At 36.1% G+C, this 14,220-nt stretch overlaps 1 protein-coding gene across 3 annotated transcripts in view; it reads right to left on the reverse strand.

The window, feature by feature from the left end:
* Positions 1-14,220, reverse strand: part of LOC105391174 — a 138,917-nt gene that overhangs the window by 34,083 nt on the left and 90,614 nt on the right. For all 3 annotated transcript variants that reach the window (XM_048629229.1, XM_048629227.1, XM_048629228.1), the window contains exons 7-11: positions 13,627-13,707; positions 9,997-10,182; positions 3,429-3,557; positions 1,451-1,528; positions 656-724 (exon numbers count right to left, since the gene is read on the reverse strand). In XM_048629229.1, coding sequence (XP_048485186.1) covers positions 656-724; positions 1,451-1,528; positions 3,429-3,557; positions 9,997-10,182; positions 13,627-13,707 — 543 coding nt within the window. The remainder of the gene's footprint in view (positions 1-655; positions 725-1,450; positions 1,529-3,428; positions 3,558-9,996; positions 10,183-13,626; positions 13,708-14,220) is intronic.

Here is a 14,220-nt window from a genome sequence, read left to right on the forward strand (position 1 = left end):
AGACTTACCTTTGATGTATTTAGTTGCTTCTCAGTATTTTTTACTACTTTTCTAATAAATTTATCCAAGTTTATTCACAGAAACTAATTACCTACAAAGACTATGATCCTAAGTAAGTTCACATACACAATGTCCCTTATACACAAGAAAATATAATAGTTGCCCGGGAAGCGCGCCACTGTCTGCAGAATTAGATTACTGCACCGGTTACATGATGCTTTATCGAGTCACTTCTATGAAATGTTGAAACAGCGCCATCTGTTTCGTTTTGTTCGAACAACGAAATAAGCGCTCGGGCATTGTGACTTCCTAGGCTCGTGTATGCCCAGCTTCCCCTTTACCCCGCGAAGTGTCGCAAAAATCGCGAATTGCTTGAAGTAGAAAGTATCTCGAACCATTATTTTCTCTTTATAAATTAGTTAAGGTAGCGCTTAAAAATAGATGATAAGATTGATAGGTATTATATTATTTTGATCTTACTAGGGTGACATCAAGTGTACCAACTACCAAGCTCTCTAAAAATAAAAGATTATGAAAAACCTTTTCATTAAGTAGGTTGGTATTTACCATTTACTCGTAGATTACCTAATGGAGTACTTTACTATAACCTATTAGAGTACTTAGGGATATAAAGTGTAGGTTCAAAGGGACTTACCTGCGCTCTGACAGAGGCAAGATGTAGTTGAGTCGCCCTGTAGTCGTATTTCTTCAGCGAAATGTCCTCCTGTGGTACAAAATTAATGATGTATGAAATTAATGTACTTATAAAAATAATTATACTGTGCCTAGATGGGATGTTAACTAGGTAGTTAGATAGGTACTTTATATTTTTATTGGCAAATAAACGAAGAGTTTTTACAGTAAACGTTTTGAGTTTCCCAATTTCCACTGGTAAGTTTATTAACGAAGCGTACATTTTTAATGATGAAGGCGGCACGGTTGTTAACACCCACAATTTCTGGCTAATAATAAATAATAATGTGGCAGAATTTGTGGAAATATTTACGTTGCTTACCAAAATTTACCAAGCCAACCTACCTAGATGATAAAGAAAAAAAGATACTTTGATCTGTCATATCTTTCAAAAATATCAACAAAAGGTTTAGCTACGTAAATTGCCCATTAGCGTTGCTAAGAAAACCATATTTTATTATTATAATTTATATTAAACAGAAGTAAGGTGTGGAAGGTGAACGACGATATCACTTAAATCACTTTCAAAGTTTTTTTTGTGATTCCTGTTGGCTGGCTGGCTGGCTGAAATGCTCAGTGTAGCCAGAAGCAAAAACATTATAAACTCGTTCAAAAATATGAAAAAAATTCAAAAAATGCAGTTGAACTCTCCTATATAGAAAGACAATAGCAGAATGGTTTAGAAAAGCAGATTTTTATTCCTATTTTCCTCGCCATACTTTTAACCCATTTGTTAGTTGAAAATGAATGTTTTTACCTGTATTTCGTTGACTTTGTTGTAGAGGTTGCCCTCCAGGCTTCTGGTCTGGATACGCGCCAGTGAGTCGAGCCCGTCCTGCAAAGAAACTTACTTTTAATGTTGTTGGTAGCTGTAAAATAAAAGTATACAAGGTGATTTTTTAAACAAATGAGGTTTGATTGTAACTTAACACATTCAACATAATTTATATTACTAGGTAGCAGGTTCTTGGTCCACCCAATACTATAATCCCTCCCAAATCCGTAGGTATTCCCTATATTCACCGCCAAAGTAGATACATGTAATTTATTGTTTTATTAGGTAGGTTAAAATTAGATAGGAACCTTCCAAAATTTTCCAGTTCATTAGGAGAATTTGAATTTCAATTGTTCGACCCTGCTTCTTTGATACGCGCCTGGCATTCAGATTTGCCCAATTTGTAGCAGTGGCAATCAATTTAATGATCTCACAGCAAAATATCAAACGATATAGCCCAAGACCCTCACACCAAACGTTAAAAATGTATATTGTATATACAACAAAGGTTACCTCGAATTGTGCTTTTAGCGACTAGTCTTTCGTAGGAATCGAATGTAGGTAGGTGTAGGTAGGTAAAGGTAAATTTGCCTTGAGCCTTTTAAATTATCACGTAGTTACCTATGGATTATTTATTATGATCGCCAAATTAAACAGGTCATTATTTATTAGTTAAATCGCTTCAATTAATTTCATTTAAGTATTTGATTGAGGTTATGTTTTACAGAATTGTTGTATTCCACTTTATGTCTGTTTAATAACGTTTTTTTAGTAACTCGCCGAAAGTAACTAAACTCTTTGTTTTTATTTTTTAAAAACTTGTCTTGTAGGCCCCTAGTGAGTCTCATATCTGCTTAAGTTATGTAGAGATTTAAAAAGCGATAAGTACCTACGCAATTTCAGCAAAATTTTCTACGTAATATTCGCCTTGCTGCTCTAAAGCGAAAACCCTGTGTCATTTCGATCCAATACCTTTGACGGTGTACCGCAATTCTGCTACCTACATTTTGATGAAGGATAATATTAAATTCAGAATTTTGCCATCATGTTTGCAAAGGTAGCATTAGTCTGGTAGCTTTGATTTGTGACGAGAAAGTTTGAACGCACCTACGTAGGTACCTAATAGCCATGAAAGTGTATCTAATAAATAATTTAAAAATAACAATTCCGTAAGTAAATAGGTATATGACATAACCTATCTTATATATGTTCATTGAGTAGATACAGCGAACTTTTGCTGAGTACATAGTAGTTACTTAGTGTTAAGTATTAGGTAAGTAAGTATAAGTTATTAGCCTTGCCTTGACTGACGACTAGTATAAGGACTTAGCATTTATTTAGTTAGGTACTGTTTTAGTGTAAACGCTATAACTGCGTTTCAGGCGCTATCTAGCGTCGCCAATAAAAAAAAAAAAAAAAAAACACGCACTCACGTCTTTTACTAATGTACTCCCTTGCGGGGTAGGCAGAGGTGCATTGCTGCACCCACCTTTCGCCAGAGTGTTATGTTAGTCCCAATGTAATAGGGGGCGGGCCTATCGCCATTTTACAGTCGGGAGCCCAGCCCAGCCGGGAATCGAACCCGGGACCATCGGCTCAGTAGTCAGGTCACTAACCACTACGCCATTCGGTCGTAAAAAAATAATTAACGGAAGCTATCCTTTATATTTTTTTGTTAAGTATTTTTCCAAAAGTGCCTGAGCAAATATGTTTTCTTAGAACATGCGTCCTAATAACATAACTTCTGTATAATGACCTAGCCTACCTTATGTTCTTTTTGTATAGGCGGGTTACTGCCACCATGCGACCGAACAATCGTTAAGCAGCGTCGCTTTCTTGTCAAATCTGATAATACAAAGTCCTTGCGTATACTTAACTCATATTGGATCTGAAAGACGTTTGACAAGTGAGCATTGCTTATAGATTATTAATTCCTAACGTGTCGATAGTGGTACGGTACCTGGAACTGTTTGATCTGCATCTCCAGGTCTTGCGCGTCAGTGCGAAGCTGTTCGTAGCTCATCCTGGCCTGGGCGCCTCCCATGCGGTCCAGCAGCATCTCGCCTCGCAGCACCGGCGGCATGCTCTCCTGTGGGGTAAGCATACGGTGAACCACTGTCTTAGGAGGTCAAATAGTCGTATGAAGCGTCCGTAGTCGAGCTAACTTCATTGATCGTAACTGATCCTATTGGATGGGTGACCGATTTCAAGTGGTTGTTTTCTGTCGCTTCCGTGATTCGGTGGGTCCCGGTTGCTGTGGGGACGTGATGGGTTTTGATGATGATGATGATGAACATCTGTTTAACGCCTTGTAAAGTCCTGGTTAAAGAAAGATAACCTCAGATAGCATTGTCACTCTATGAGGGGTCAGCTTTCTTTGGCCCAAACTTTCCTTCATCGTGTCAGGTAAAAAAAGTTAAGGCTTTACATTTTTTTTGCGTAACCAAAATTATGGTCTCGACTGAAAGAGCATTAAATATGAAACCCACAGTATATTTTACGATCGAAATAAAACCCTACATGAATAGGTGGTAAGGGCAGGTATATAGATGCAGACAGCCTATTGAGCCCTATTGCCTATTGGTAAGTAATTGAAGCTTTATGGAAGGCATGCTCGAATCCTATGAAAGGGTTCAAACTAAATTGAATTTTCCAACGGTGTATCGGGTAATTTAATTTGACGAGTAAAAGGGATTAGGATAATATCTGTTGGAAGCTGATAGGTACCTGAGAACGTTTCCGATTGATTAAAATTCAATCAATTGTGCGTTTATGAAATTGAAATGGATTAACTACTTGGGAAAACAATAAGGTTAATTTAACAGAGATTCTGATCCTACTATTATTATAAATGCAAAAGTACTGAAGTGGATATTTTTTACTCTTTCACAAACGGCTTCTATGCATAATATGTATGCAGCAAGCTGACACTCTGGTGTAACACATAGGCTACTTTTATCTCGGAACTCCCACGGGAAAACATTCTGAGGCGACGCGGATCTTGCGGGCTTTATAGTTTATACCTGAATCATATTTTCGTTTTGAAATCCAGAAATCCGTTCAAGTAAGTAGCCTTTACCTTAATTATTATTACAATTAATCTCATTAGGAAACCGAGTAAGCCAGATTCTGTTAAACTTAGTTTCAGAACATACTCTCAGCGAAGTTGGTCTACAAGTTCACGTAAAGTCACTTGTTGATTTGCACTCCCCGTTTGCTTAACAAGTTTAGGTAGCTGTGTACATTGTACAGACCGTAAAACAGATATGTATGACACCCCATGACTCGTGGGTGGACGATAGATGAATAATATAATTTTATCCATACAAGCAAACAATATAACATACTTTTCTCTTTTGCTGACTGTAAGAGTAGGTACATACAAATTTAACCCCTACAAATAAACGTGGCATAAAGTTGCAATAGCTATTCTTTATTGTTAACTTTATGCTTTCGTGTCGATTTCCTGATTTGGAATGTGGTCAGCAGCCGCTACACGAGTTCGTTATCGACGTCGATAAACTCTTTTAATGCGCGTTCCACCTTTTATCTACGTCAGCAGAGCGGCAGCAGCAGAGTAAACGACGGGTAATTGAGGTTAAAATTTATTTAACACACCTTTCATGCTACGTCTGCTGGGAGTCAAGCAAAAAAACTATTCTACGATATAGCCATTAAACAATATTCATTCGCTTGGGTAGGTAAATTTGTTTTTAATTAACAAAGCCCTCATGTATGAGTTTAACCTCGTATGCATACGAATACGAGCACAATAGTGGCAAAGTAAACATACCAAAATTTGTACTCACTCCCATAGTTTAGTTACACTGTTGAACAAAGTTTGCGATTTATGAAAGGTATACCTCCAGGGCCGAACCTTTACTTACGATAAACTTTATTTGTCGGACCCCCGGGAATGGTTAAGTAAAAAGTTGTTCTGTAATATAACGGAGCGAGCAACAGTCGACTTCTCTATCAAATATTCAATATTAATTTTGGGATTGTTTCAGAATTATGAATGAGGTTCATAAATAAAAGGTAGCGTAGTAATCTACCTATAGTCATTGATAGGCATATTAACATATTGGGTAGTAGGTACCTATTCGGCTCTGCATAATCTTCAAAACATTTTTGAATTTCAGAATTGAAAACAAATAAATTACGATTTGCAACGTAACTTTCTATAAGTGGATGTTTATACAGGATGCTCGCGATTGCGCTTGTTAGCCGAGGCATTCTACGCCTGAGGAGGCAAATCTCGCTTCGTTAACCATTAGATTCCTTCAGATGCTGACATTTGGCAGTGAGTACGTATACGCTTAGTTTGTGGTAAGAACATGGAAGTAATAGGGGTAAGAATGATGTTGTATACCGGAACGTCTAGCAGGTTAAAAACCTGGACATAATGTGACATTTAGCAGCTATAGATAGCGTCTACATTACCTAATTGAATACTTATCTAATTATATTAGGTTTAGGTTCAGGGTATAATCAATGTAAATATTATCTGTGATAACCGTGTTTCATTGGTAATTAGTTGCAGTTTCACGCATAAGTAGGTATACCTACATGATGTTACAAAAGCTACTCATTCTGAACAATTTTTTTTTAATCTTATGGCTTTTGGAAATTAAAACCCTATATACTGTTTATATGTAGATACATGGAGGCATCCAAGTTCCAGGAGCAATTACGTATTTTAACAACAAAGAGCATCTACTACCTTTCATAGTCAGAGCCACGAATCCATAACTGGTACCAGGATACCATAAAGTAACAGAGCTTCAAGTTCAAAATTCAAAATTCAAAATATTTTATTTCGTAAACTTACATACTAGTTACAATAGTTGATGGGGCATCCTTTTAAGTATAAAGTACCTGTGCCAGGATACCCCGCTCTTCCATATACTAAGTACATTTTAAATAGTTTACGATAGTTTTAAACTATGTAGTTATTTACATTCAAATTTAGACTATAAAGATAAAGAAGATATAAAATAAAGAAAAAAAGTAATTTACAAACTTTCATTAATTAGAAACTTTATTTATTTATTTATTTATTTATTTAAATCCAACAGCGTTACAAGTTTTTATAAATATGTTTATAGCTAGTTATAATAAGGCCACTAATAGGATTTACATTTTAAACTGTAGTATACATTTAGGTCAGATACAGCTGTTTCTTTTAACACAAAATAAAAAAATACAAACAAAAAATAAAAATTAAAAAAAAAAAAATAAGTGCAGACTCAAGCACAAGCATCAGCATACCATCAGCTTAGCACCCCGTCACAATTACATCACAACTTACGTCATAAACAGAAGCTGATTACTATAAATTTATAGGTGAATAGTTCACATTGTAACAAGGTAACACGCCACACCATAAGCTATTGCCAAAGACCGCACATAATTAATCAAACTGAAAATTTAAGTTAAATTAAGATTAAGATGAGCAAAGTAATCGAAAAGATTTATTAAGCATGTACGTAATTGTACATAACTGTATGTTAAATTAATAATTAATAAGCGACCCAATATCATGATACATATTAAACATAGGTAACTTAGAGCTTATTTGTTATAGAAGTAAGTAAGTACGTGTAAAACTATTGAGATAAGAATAATAAAGCGATTGTTTGGCGTAATTAGAAAATGAATCAATTTGATGTGGGTTATACAAATATTCATAAATATATCTATACATAAATATGAAGTACATATATGTAGAAATACATAAATACTGATACATATATACACAATAATAATTGTAATAGGACATCTCAGCTCCGACAAAATTCTCACACATACTCATCTTCCTCAGAAAGCAATTTAATTATTAGACTTTTGAAAGTAGTTTTGGAACAGTTGAAAATGTCTATATTAGCAAACAGTTTGTTGTACGTTCGAGTTAACCTAGTCAGCACAGAGTTGGCCGCGTAGTTAGTGGAGCAAGACGGGACCTGGAACAGAGGCGTGTGTCGGGTGCGGCGGCGCGGCGTGCAGTATGCCACACGACGCACCAGGTCGGGGCTGTCCACCACGTTGCGAACTATGTCATACAGCAGACTCATGTCGATAACTGTACGTCGTTGATTTAGAGTTAGTAGCCCATTTTGTCTACATCCGTCGTTGTAAGATTTTACAGATTTCCTGAAGCGGTAATTCAAATGATTAACAAAGACCCGTTGAATGTGCTCAAGTCTGTTTTTATAAATTATGTACTGGGGTGACCAAACGGGGCACGCATATTCAAGTAAGCTTCGCACATACGCGTAATATACTATTTTAATAGTGTGAGGATTACTGAACGGTTGGCATGTACGCAGTACGAAGCCCAGATTTTTGAAAGCTTTAACAGCGATAGCGTCGATGTGCTGATCAAACAGTAGTTTACTGTCAAGCAAAACACCCAGGTCTCTTACAACATCAACCCTCTTTATTGGTGTGTTGTTGAAATTATAAGAGTACTGAATAGGATTCCGTTTACGTGTAAAGCTTATACATTCGCACTTAGAGATATTGACCGTTATGTTGTTGTTTTTATAATATGTGGACAATCTATCCAGATCAGACTGAATCAACGAGCAATCAAGTTCATTAGAAACCTTGAAAAATACTTTTTTGTCATCGGCATATAGAAGATGTTTGGAAAATTTAAAGCATTCTGTAATGTCATATATATATGCGCAATAGAAAAGTGGTTTAAAATATGGTTATTATAAGGTTAGGTCAGGTTACATGTTTACAGGTAAGTTACAGGCAATCTAGGAACTCATTTATAAAACCTAATTTAACATTTTTAGATTATACTAAATTAAATAAAACTTTAGCTACTAGCCAGCTTTACAGCTACGAGACTCATATTTGGTATGTAAATAATAATATAAATATATATATATGTATAGAAAAAAATTATAAATGGAGATAAGTATATTATATATAGTAACGTCAATATATAAATACATACATGTATATATAGATTACATCAATATTCAAACGTCTACCTACAACTACTACAAGGTAATAGTTGTTAAAAATTCATTCAATAACTTTGAACAGCTCCTCCACTTCTTCATAATTTAACGTTAATAACCACTCGGTGACTTTCTTCTTCATTTCGTATAATAGCATAGGGTAGATGTTAAGTACTTTGTTTACTTTGTTATATATATAAACGGATTGTTTTTTGTATTGATGCATAGCAAATGGTGTTTTAACACTACAGGAAGCAACTATGTCATTCCTTCTTTTGCTTGTGGGATTGTATATCAATGATTTATGTTTTTGCATCAGTAAGTTTAGTATGTATATCTTTCTCACAGTCAGTAATTTTGAATTATGGTATAGGTCTTGCGTAGGAAATCTATAGGGTTTAAAGTACATGACTTTTAGTAAGGATCTCTGAGCTCGTTCTAATTCAAGGAATTTTACCTTTGTAGCGCCTCCCCAAATGTAAATACAGTATGTTAAAATGGATTGCCCCAGTGCTAAATAGATTTGATTTAGAAGATATCGTTCAGCGACGTGTCTTAAGTTTTTAAACGTGTAAATAAGTTTTCTTATTCTACTGGTTGTTAACTCAAGATGTTGGTGCCAGGATAGTCTTTGATCTATTATAACACCGAGGTATTTAGTAAAGGCAACTTTTTCGATAGATGGACAGTCACAGTAGTTATTACCCAAACAATTACAGTCGTGTATTCTAAGGTTAGACATTTTAGGTTGTGAGCTATTATATATACCGAAGCATATGTAATTAGTTTTTGAGGTGTTTAATGTTAAAAGGTTCTGCTTTAGCCAGGTATTAACTTTTGACAAGCCAGCCTCTGCTACCTTATGTACATAATCCCAGGACTCTCCCGTAAACACCACAGCTGTGTCATCAGCATATGAGAATATGTGACCTTGCTTGATTTTATAGTTACATAAGTCATTTATATATATTAGGAATAGTGTAGGTCCTAGGACACTTCCCTGCGGGACTCCGTAGGTCACATATTGATCTTCACTAATATAATCTCCTACTTTTGTTTTTTGCCGTCGATTACAAAGATAATCCTTCATTAGCTCTAGAGGTGTGCTTCTGATACCAATTCGTTCTAATTTTCGTAGTAGAGTAGGTATAGACACAGTATCGAAGGCCTTTTTTAAGTCTAAGAAAACTGTAAGGCACTTTTTCCCCTTGTCTAATTGTTCTATAATTAATGACGTTAGATCCTTTATTGCATCATGAGTAGATCTGCCCTGTCGAAAGCCATATTGGGAGTTTGACAGTATATCATACTTGTCGAGAAATCCGATGAGTCTGCTATTTATAATTTTTTCCAGAACTTTTGAAATTGCTGTCAGAACAGAGATAGGCCTCAAGTAAGGCCGGTAAAGAGCCACATCTATACTCACAGCAGGCTTATCCATGTGCCATTAGTATTCCGCTTTCAATCATTACCAGCCACCTTTCGCGAGGTTGTCACCCCATCTACCGGTACCAGGATACCATAACGCAACAGAGCCACATGTATACTCACAGCAGGCACATCCATAGGCGGGTCGTCAGGCTCGGGTGGGTAGGGCGGCAGGAAGGCCCGTCGTGGGGGCTTGTTCGCCGGCTGCGCGGTCAGGATGGTGCGGGCCAGGTGTGCCAGGTCTGCGGTGCTGGAGACGGCCCGGGACTGCGCGCAGAGGGACTCGTAGCGACGGAGCTGGTTGGTGCACTGGGGAGAGATTTACGCTGTTATTGAGTCTGTTTTTAGGCCATACACATACAAACGAAAAGCGGGTGGCTCGCTTGCGAGTCACCTCTGAGTACCTCTTCAGGCATTACAGCCAAAGTCAAAGTGAAATGTTTTTATTCAACGTACCTATATATAAAAAAACTGATAAACGTAATTTTTTACAAACTACTCTCCATTCGGATTAGCGTCTCTTTGTCTTAGGAGAAGAACGGAATCAAGGAACCCCTGAGCCATCTTTACAGTCGTGAGCATAATACATGTACTTATGTATTTATTTTACGTCATTGTGAGTGGTTAAAAATGAATAGGTCCGTGGAGACCACCTAAAGCACTTTTTAATTGGACTATACAGTGGCTTTTCCTTTTGCTCTCGGATGTTACCTACTTTATCTCTGCTTCTAATAGGTACGTTGGAACTAACATAAAAACCAGGTAAAAGTGGGAATTAAGTACCTACAACACAATGTACTCGTAATAGCTACTGGTACTATAGGAATATAGGTAGATAGTTTGTTGCCCCATGCTTCCCGATGATGTCAAAATGTTCCCATTCAGAAATACGACCTTTCCTATTGTAAAGTTTTTTTTCCAAAGAATTGGGTGCCTGACCCTTTTTTACAAGAAATAAAAGTTTTGAGGTTGAGTTTATTAATTAGTTGTTTGTTTTGAGTTTCGTGAAAGTTTAGCTTTTAACAACTCTTTTTGTAATAAAGTTCCCCTATAATGAATAAAAAAGATTCACCTTTTTTATTTTCAATATTGGTCCACGAAACCTGTATTAATGTAACTACTTATTAATTAAAGAATTGTTATGCTTGTATTGTAACAGAATAAAATAGATGAACTCAAAACTCAGCTTAACACAAAGTTCGAAAGCAAAGTTCTGTTCAGTCATAAAGGAGCCGTTCATTAGAAAACTCCAACTGTAGCTTTTAGAGTAATCTACTTCGGCATTCACAGTTACAAATAACTACATTCAGGCTTCAACACGAACAAAAAACTTCGTATTTAACTGAATACTGTTTCAGGACTACCAAAAGCTACGAATTTGCTGAAACAAACTCGGTAGTGTAGTGCCATTGTGAGAGAGTCACTGCTTAAAATAAAATGTGTGATGGCAAGGAGACGTTGTGCTATATTAGTGTTTGATTTGAAATAAATAATCATGTTCAAGGAACATTGACGGCTACGAAAATAACAAGCCATGATACACGATGTTAATTACTTTACATATGGCTCTACCAAGAAGCCCCATTCTCTGCCTCCGGCCTTCCTCGACCATCCATTACCAATTAAATATGTAAGAACGTCCATCTACAGCTCTCAATTTACCGAGAAATTTCCAAATAAATTTTCAGTAGTAAATCTAATAAGAGATGTTTCTATTTGGGGTGAATAATAATAAAGACCGTTTCAGCGGGCATCCATTTCGGCGGATAATATTAAACCTTTGATATGAATGGACCGCCTACGTGTGTCCAATACATCGGTCGGAGGGAATGACAAGGGGCCGTGTCCGAGGTGGATCCTACTCAAAATGCGTGTAATGTCCGCACCGCTTTGTGCCGAGACTCCGTGATGTCTGTTGCATTGCTTGTTGCGCGTGGTTGCGCGGCGGGCTCGTGCGTGGTTACACGCGATGTTACACGTGAGTTGTACATGTAGAGTTGTACACCGTACATTTTACAGGTGGGTAGTGACCAACGTTACGAGGTGTAATGTAACATGTTACATAGCGAGCATTCATGCAGTCATAGTGTTTACGGGGAAACCAGCGAGCAACGAGCCGATGTTAGAACACAGCGTTGCGTTACATGCTCGCTGGGAATGTTACATTACAGTCTGTAACGTTGGTCAGTACCCACCTTACTAAGATCAGAAGGCCTAGCGTTTCCGTCGCACTCGTTCTCGAAGCCGTGCGATGTGAATTAGCTCGACGCAAAACATTTATCACGCTAGGTCTTCTGAGTAGCATTTATTATCACGCAGTACGTATTTCAATCTGAATTTCCATAGGGATGGCCAAGCTGTTACTTGAACGCCAACATAGAATTAAAAGCAAGTTCATGAATTGGATTAAGTCAGATCAACTCTCAACGTGTTGACTGGATGAAAGCCAGTAGTGGCTGGAACAAAAGCCGTCCGTCCTGAAATTTTATCGTTGAAGTTATGAATAGACAAAAGAATTTAAATTTGCTTCTCATAGTTTCTTCATCTGTTAACATTTCTACCAATTTGTATTTTGTATTCCCTATCATTTATGAGTGTGTTAAGCTACCACTAAAATTAATATGTTACATATTTAGCTAAACATTCAACTGTCAGTAGCTTAATCTTCACAATCTTTCGCCTAATTAATTTTAAAAGAAATAACATCTCTTTTATTATTATTTATGTTTTGTTATTTGTGTTTTCCCCTCAGTAATTTGAAGATATTCTAGTCACGGACAGCGTCGTGATTTCATTTCAATGGCTCTTATGAAAACAAATATTGTTACATTTTGCTTACTAAAGTTTAAATCCTGAGGCTGGGGAATTAATTAACATTCACCTTATTAATAAGTTTCTTCCAAACTCCTTGGGTCTTAAAAGTAAACATTTGCAATGGAGTATCATTTACAGTCAACCAAGTTAGTGTAAATAAATTCATTTACAACTCATAATTGACTTTGTGACTCAAACTGGCCAAGTATTTGTCTTTTGGAACTTTAAACTAAAGAGATAAAATTGTTCGTTACATTTTTTCTACAAATTCTTGAAAAAGGGTAAAACATCTGAAATAGGCATACGAGTCCACACGACTCGTTCCAAAGAACTTTTATTTCACGTGTCTGGGAATTTCGTGACAATGTAATTACATCAAATTATTTACTAGTACAACAACATTAATTCGTATTGGTCTTCAAAGTTTGACCGGAGAATCAGTCATTATTATTAAAATTTTTATTGCACATAAAATAAATTAGTATAAAGGCGAATCTAAGGCTAATAGTATCCTCTATCAGTTAAGTTATAAGACGTAAGAATAAGTTTTTATTAATTTCCAGCACCTAAAAACATTGCTATAATTTTGCTACCACTACTAAGATTTAAGTAATGGAGTCAAGGCTTAAAATTAATCATTTTAACGCTGAGGGACTTACTCAAACTGATAACTTTCCCCCAATTAGGTACCGTTAACAAAAGTCGACTCTATTGTAATACAGGCAAGTACTTTGAAAGTTTGAAACTTAAAGCTGTGTTCAAAATATTAAGGTAAGTATATATGTAGATATAAAATAAAAGATAAACATTTTTTATTCATTGGCAAGCACCACACACCAAAACAAAAGAAACAATGAAAATTGAAGTTGAGCAGAGCTTAAGTACATGCTTAGGTAGATCTCAAGTGAGAATTAACTGGGCGTAAGTGGACATAATTACCTTATCTGTGATAATTTCTCCCTTCTGCGTAATGGCGTCGCTCACAGCCGTCGTCACGTCTGTAAGCACCTCCTCTAATTCCTGTAAATAAAACAGAAAGCATTTAAATTAATATTTATTTAATTTACCTGCCAACAATTGGAGGAAATTAAGATAAATATTTTTAGAGCCAACGTGGGTATTTTTTTGCTAAAGTATGCAAGCTCACGAATGTTGGTTGGCATGGTATTTCTTGGAGAGGTATCCTGTTTTTCGTTATAAAGTGATAATAATCCTTATTTTTTTTAATTATTTCAGTAGTAATATTTGTTACATAATTATGTATTTAAATGCAAATATTTGAGAAATTCTGCGAAGATTAAAACTATAATGGTCCACTGTACAGACTGAACAACTTAACCAAAGATACATTACCTCGCAAATAAACTTCTCCCGTAAGTACTCTCATAGAAAGCTTCCCTTCTGTGGAATTTTGAGTCTGAGATCGAATAAAAGCTCATTTCTGATGGTATTCATCAGTATATAAAGTAGGTAGTTTAATTTGACCAGGAAAATTATATTTTCATGAGTTTAAAACCCTGTATTTCAATGAGT

This window comes from Plutella xylostella, chromosome 22 (genome assembly GCF_932276165.1).
Source record: "Plutella xylostella chromosome 22, ilPluXylo3.1, whole genome shotgun sequence".
NCBI classification, from domain to species: domain Eukaryota; kingdom Metazoa; phylum Arthropoda; class Insecta; order Lepidoptera; family Plutellidae; genus Plutella; species Plutella xylostella.